Source organism: Olea europaea, chromosome 6 (assembly GCF_002742605.1).
Source record: "Olea europaea var. sylvestris chromosome 6, O_europaea_v1, whole genome shotgun sequence".
In the NCBI taxonomy this organism is placed as follows: domain Eukaryota; kingdom Viridiplantae; phylum Streptophyta; class Magnoliopsida; order Lamiales; family Oleaceae; genus Olea; species Olea europaea.
In genome coordinates, this window is record NC_036242.1 from 25,828,366 (window position 1) to 25,834,267 (window position 5,902).

At 33.3% G+C, this 5,902-nt stretch overlaps 2 protein-coding genes across 2 annotated transcripts; both read left to right on the forward strand.

Annotated features, from left to right (window-relative positions):
* The first annotated feature begins 3,769 nt into the window (after positions 1-3,769).
* On the forward strand, positions 3,770-5,896 carry LOC111395320. Its single transcript, XM_023021300.1, has 7 exons — positions 3,770-3,836; positions 3,918-3,946; positions 4,133-4,198; positions 4,391-4,636; positions 4,735-4,856; positions 4,990-5,063; positions 5,155-5,896. Exons 1-6 carry the CDS (start codon positions 3,770-3,772, stop codon positions 4,991-4,993), a joined length of 534 nt encoding a protein of 177 aa, XP_022877068.1. The 3' UTR covers positions 4,994-5,063; positions 5,155-5,896.
* Positions 5,032-5,831, forward strand: LOC111395322. Its single transcript, XM_023021301.1, has 4 exons — positions 5,032-5,090; positions 5,162-5,228; positions 5,332-5,447; positions 5,498-5,831. Exons 1-4 carry the CDS (start codon positions 5,032-5,034, stop codon positions 5,829-5,831), a joined length of 576 nt encoding a protein of 191 aa, XP_022877069.1.
* Positions 5,897-5,902: the final 6 nt, after the last annotated feature.

A 5,902-nucleotide genomic window follows, 5' to 3' on the forward strand; every position in this document is an offset into this window, starting at 1 on the left:
CCATATACAAGCCCAATAAAACATAAATAAGTGGAAGATAAAATGACCCAAACAAAGGGCCTGATGAAGGATGATGTCCGCATCATAAATCCTAAAGAGAATTATAACTAAAATAATCAAAGAAAGGGTTGTGGATGCAACTCCTTAGGACAGTGGCTAAATTCTAGCAATCAAAAAGTCACAAATCCCTATTCCCTACTGATATTTCGTGTCATCTGTTATAACTCAAGAAATTTACTTATTCAGTTCATTTTGCTCCCCAAAAAAAATTCCTAGATTATATAAATCCTAGATCAAAACAAGACGCATACGTAAAGAAAGGAAAACTTGTGGGCTACAAATAGGTTTGGGGTAGGGTATCAGTTCACACTTCTCCCCACTCTTCAATTATAAGTGTAAAAAAATAGCCCCAATGACTAACAATGTCGACTTTGTGGATGGCTCTCGATCAATCTCAAGAGGCATCCTCTTTCTGCAAATCTTTTGATTTTTTTCATAAGCCTCGAATCCTTTGCTCTCATTGCTAAGTAATTAGGTATTTTTCCAACAAAACAGAAAAGAAAAATTTATAGTAGTTTTGGAGATGGGTTTATCCATAAATCAAACAGAAAACTCATAGAGGGAGAGATAGAGATGTACTTGTTAATAAAGAAAAAACACAGAGCTCAAAGAAAATTATTACCTGATTGGAAGAGATTGAGGAGAAAACCTCATAGATGGAAAAAGAAAACGGTTTGTGTGAGAAATCTCTTGATGTATATGAGATTTTCTTTTGAGAATTGCTATTTATATTTTCTACCAAAAAGTCTCTCAAAGTCCAATAAATTAGAAACTCCCTGAAAGTCATTCTCAATTAAATATCCCGAAACTTGTAGAGACTTCTAAAAAATTTCAATTAAATACCGTGTGACTTGTATTGACCTTTTAAAAGTCTATAAAAATTTCTATTAAATACACCCAAACTTTTAGAAAATTTTTTAAAGTCTCAATTCAATACAGCTAAACTTTTTACATCTTCAAAATCTTTGAAAGTCATTATTATTTAAATCGGAACCACGGTGGCGTGTCGGATCTGGTGGTCGTAGGGAAGGAGGAGCCCAAAGTGGAGCTATTATTATGGAATTAGAGATAAATAGTATTTGCTTTCTTCCTTGAAGTATTCTTCTCTCTTAAAGCTTAGGTCCAGAAGAGAGTTCATTGATTGGATCAATTCAATCATTTCAGGTGATTTCCGTAATATATTCATATAATTTGTCTTTTTGGTTTTAAGGGGTTGTATAATTAGTTCTGTTTTGTGAAACTCAATTGTCGCTGGAAAGTGTAATCTTTCTTTTTTCTTTGAATTTCGATTTTGGAAGGTTTTTTAATGGAATACGATTTTATAATTTTTTGTGGAATTACGAAAAACGATATTCATATATCAGTTTCTTTTCTTCTTTTTTTCTCCCGGTATAAATTCTTTGGATTAAGATTTTCTTAAGTCCATAGCGTCTGCAAATATCGTCATATCCCCCTTCCCTTTGTTTTGAGATTAGGATTTTATTGTCAGGTCATTCCTTTTTTCTTTCATTTATACTGGAACCCTTGAATTCATTAGATAGTCTGTTAAGGGTTCCAAACTCAACGATGGCAACTAAACACGAGGTTTGCGCTCGTTGCGAGATCCAGACCCATTTTTTTCCGATCCTTTGAGAAAAAGATTCATTCTCTTTATGAAAAAAGGAGGTAGAACTAATAAAGTTTCTTTAGTTTGAGAGGTTTCTGCTCCTGCAGGCCTCTTTATTCATGGAAATACTTAATTTTTTTTAATCTTAATTCTCTTTCAAAATGAATTATTATTTGGGGATTGGTTTTTTGTTCTTTGGTTATTATTATTATTTTTTTTTGGAGGGTGAGCTTTTGCCGCTTTTTATGTTATTTGTATATCTTAAAGGTGCTAAAGGTTTATCCTAAGCACGTGATTGATGAAACATTTCTAGAATTCTTTTCCGCTCAAAGAGGAAGTACAGGTTCCGGAATGAGTTTTGAACTATATTAGGAGAATTCCATACAGTATGCAATGGTTTTATGTACATTTATGAAAAGGAGATGAAATTTTTGGAAATAATTTTCTGAATTGGCCGAAGTTTGTCCTTGCATCTTCGAATTCTTTGATTCAATTTGATTTGACTCTTTGTTTTTTTTGGTTCTTTTTGGGATTGAGGTTAATATAGGATCAAAAGTGGAATATCTGGCTCCATGGACTTTTACAAAAGAAATGAACCATTTTTTGTCATCTTTTCTTTCATCACTGATTTCTCTTTCATATCATTTTCTTTTCTAGATAAGTTTAGCTTCCGGTTTAAATTGATTTTTTTTTTAAGTGAAAAATGAAATATGGCGCTATACAAATTATTTCTTGTTTTCTTTTATCTGTTTCAATTTTTATTATTAAAAAGGAGGTTCTGGGTACTGGAATAATCAAGGTGGGTAAAGGCCCTTCTTTTGTTCGTCTTTTTATGTAATTCAACAGTTTGGAAACAAGTTTTTAAGAATATAGAACTTCTCTAGATTTCTTTTGAGATTATATATTGGCTGAATTTTCACGAGGATGTTTGATGTGCTAAAGTGGGGAGAAAATGAATTTTCTTTATTGAACTGCATTTTTCTGAATAATACCACTTTTGCTGACGGAGTTATTCTGATTAGTGTTTATTTATTTATTGTTTTTTACCTTGAGGAGTTATTATCAATTTTTTGGAGGTGGATTTTTAGATTATGCGGTAAAAGATCTGGTAGTGTTATTATCAATTTACCTTTAGGAGTTATTATCAATTTTCTGGAGGTGGATTTTTAGGTTATGTGGTAAAAGATCTAGTAGTGTTAAAGAGCTTCTTTGCCTTTTTTTATTGTAGTTTAAAGGTAACACATTAGGTTGCCAAGGATTTATACAATTGGATGATGTTCATTCATAAAAGAAGGGTTTTATGAGCATTTCAAGAGTAGACCTCTGTTGTTCGCCCATATGATTTGTGGTTGAAACATATATTTATTGAATATATGAGGAACATTGATTTCATTTTGCTGACGTCTTCTTTAGCTTTCTTATGTTGATGTGAATCTACGGAGTAATAGTAGCTCTGACATCTACAAAATATTGAATCACAACCTAAGAAAGCTAAAATCCCAATTTGGAGCTTGACCCAATAATTTATAGAATTAAGGAACCAAAGTAATGGAAAAACTTGACCCCTTAATTACAAAAATTAAACCTTGCTATGAATTTGTTGAATGTCACAAAGATGAAATATTTGATAAGTTCGAAATTAAGTTGAATGAAGAACAAGAAAAAGGAAATCTCGCTTTATTATTAATCTCGCAATAATGTATTCAATGAAAATAATCAATCGTACTTATAGTGAACCCATTAAAATCTAATTAAAATGGAATTATATAAAAAAAAGGATACCATAACAAGAGTTCTACCTAAAATGGAATCCTAGGAAAAATCTAAAAAAGACGCGTCCCAAAAATGAACTATGTTACCTCATAGTTATAAATCCCGCGATAGCATAGAACAATTAAAATTCCACTTCTTTGTTTCGGGAATAGTACATGCTATAGCATCCCGTTTTATACTACGTTAGCATATTTATCCGACTGGCTTCCAATTTTGCTTTCTTAATTCCAATGCATCCAACTTGTTTCCGCTTGTATGGTCAACATGAAACTTGGTATTTGGCTTGTTAACTTCAAGCTCTTGGCCTCCGTAGCTTGAACAAGTAAATACATGGATTCATTGATCATATTTACTCGCGACTCATCATTGGTTCATCTTCAAGTTGACCCGGATCTTTGTAAGTTTGTTGCGCTCCACGGATCCTATCGCTAATATTAATTTCACATGTATTTCTCTAATTTGACAGTCAATATTCCAGGCTTATCCGTCTCTCGTTCTCTACAATTTGTCAGTATAGATATAGTTGTTTTGTCCTATTTAATCTAAATTTGAAGTTATATGCAAAGTTGCATTTTTGTTATTTTATACATTTCCACCCTTTTCTTTTGATCTAGAAACCATTGTCCTTTTTTGGGTCCTGTTTAATCCCTCACTTTTTTCTGTTTTCATCATTGCATTGTCTTTCAATGGCAGAGTGTAATCGTCTCAAACATTTTTGGTACCCATGTTATAGAAAAACTGACAATGGGTTGTGAGAATGTAAGTCAATTTGTAAAAGCTGGTTGAGTCTTTTAGAATTTCTTTTCCCCATATCGCACCATGGTCTTCCATCATTTTTGTTTGATTGGTTTTTCTACTATTTGTGGTGTTTTTGATGACCATTGTGGTGGACAAAGTTGACTGTTGTTTTATAACTTTTTCTTGTAAGGATCTTGGTTATCTGTGCTACAGTTCTTTTTAATTGTTTATTCTATTAACTTCTGTCTTTCTATTTACCTTGATTTGTCTGCTTATTTAGTAGTGCTATTCGTAGTAACTTTCACTATCATGCTTCAAAGGAGAATGCTGTTGTACTATGGCACTAATTGTTCCATTATGATTCCACTTCCAGATGTAAGTCAGCATTGTTTTTTTGAACAATTTGGTGATTATATGGGGAAAAAAGGTGCCCACAAGTTGGACGCTGATATTATTAAGGTTAGCAAATATTCATTATAGTTTTCTTAATTCTTTCTGCCTTAAGGTACTATGGAATGGATATGTGACCTATGGCTCTTTTAATAAATTCTTTGCAGGATGTTCAAATGCTGAAGCGAGGGCTGCATACAATGGAATTTATGTGGTCGCAGTTATCATGGACTTGTCGGAAAATGCAGAAGCACTATTTATCATTTTGTCGCAATGGTGTTAAATATCTGTAAGTCTTTCCTTTTCTGACAGTTCTCTTAATCAAATAGTCATGAAATAGAAGTTGATTGGCTTATTAATCACATGTTCATTTTCTTTCTTTTGCTAAAACTAACTGGTTCATGACTTTGTTTATGTATTAGCTGAAGAAGATAAACAGCTCGTGGCTTACCTAGATGATATATATGAAGATTCCCGAGGCGATAAGATGGTTGTGGTATGATGGTTTCACAAAATTGATGAGGTTGGTTTTGATTTGCCTCATAACTATACTGACAGAGAGATTTTCTTTTCTCTTTGTTTTCAAGATCTCAGTATTGAATGCATTGATGGACTTGCAACCGTCCTTAGTCCACAGCGTTATGAGAAAGTTTTGAAGAAGGCAACAACATTGCTGTCTGTGCCATTCGTTTGCTATAGACAGTTTGATAATGATGATATCAAGGCATTTGACATAACAAGAGTTTAAAGGTTACTGGAAACAGGAAATACTTGGAAATATGTCTTCTTCTTCACCGCTTGGAACATCCGATGATAATATTAAGGTAGAGGGAACTCTTAGTGATGCAGTTGGAAGTAGACCCAAGAAGAGACTTCGAAGGTCCAATGTGAGATATACGTGCAACCATACTTGCAACCTAACGGAAAAAGAGAGGTTGTTGATGCTATACCTGAAGATGGCAGTGGTGGTTTCATCATTTCTGAAGGCTGCAGGAAAATGTCCATTCTGAATGAAGGCTGTCCTTCTATATCCTTATCATGGCAAGATTCAAGGATGCTAATCCGTACGCAATATTTGAGTATTGGTTCTCAAGTTGAAGTGCTTTCTCAAGATATTGGCATCAGAGGTTGCTGGTTCAGAGCTTTGATTATCCAAAGGCACAAAGATAAGGTCAAAGTGCAACATCGAGATATCAAGGATGCAACTAATGATGCAAAAAATCTGGAGATGAATATGTTGTCATATTACGTGTTTCCTTTATGAGTATGCTTTTCATGTTTAGGTGATTTCTTAGTTCTTACTATATTTAGCCCTTGTTTGAGCCCCATTTTTTT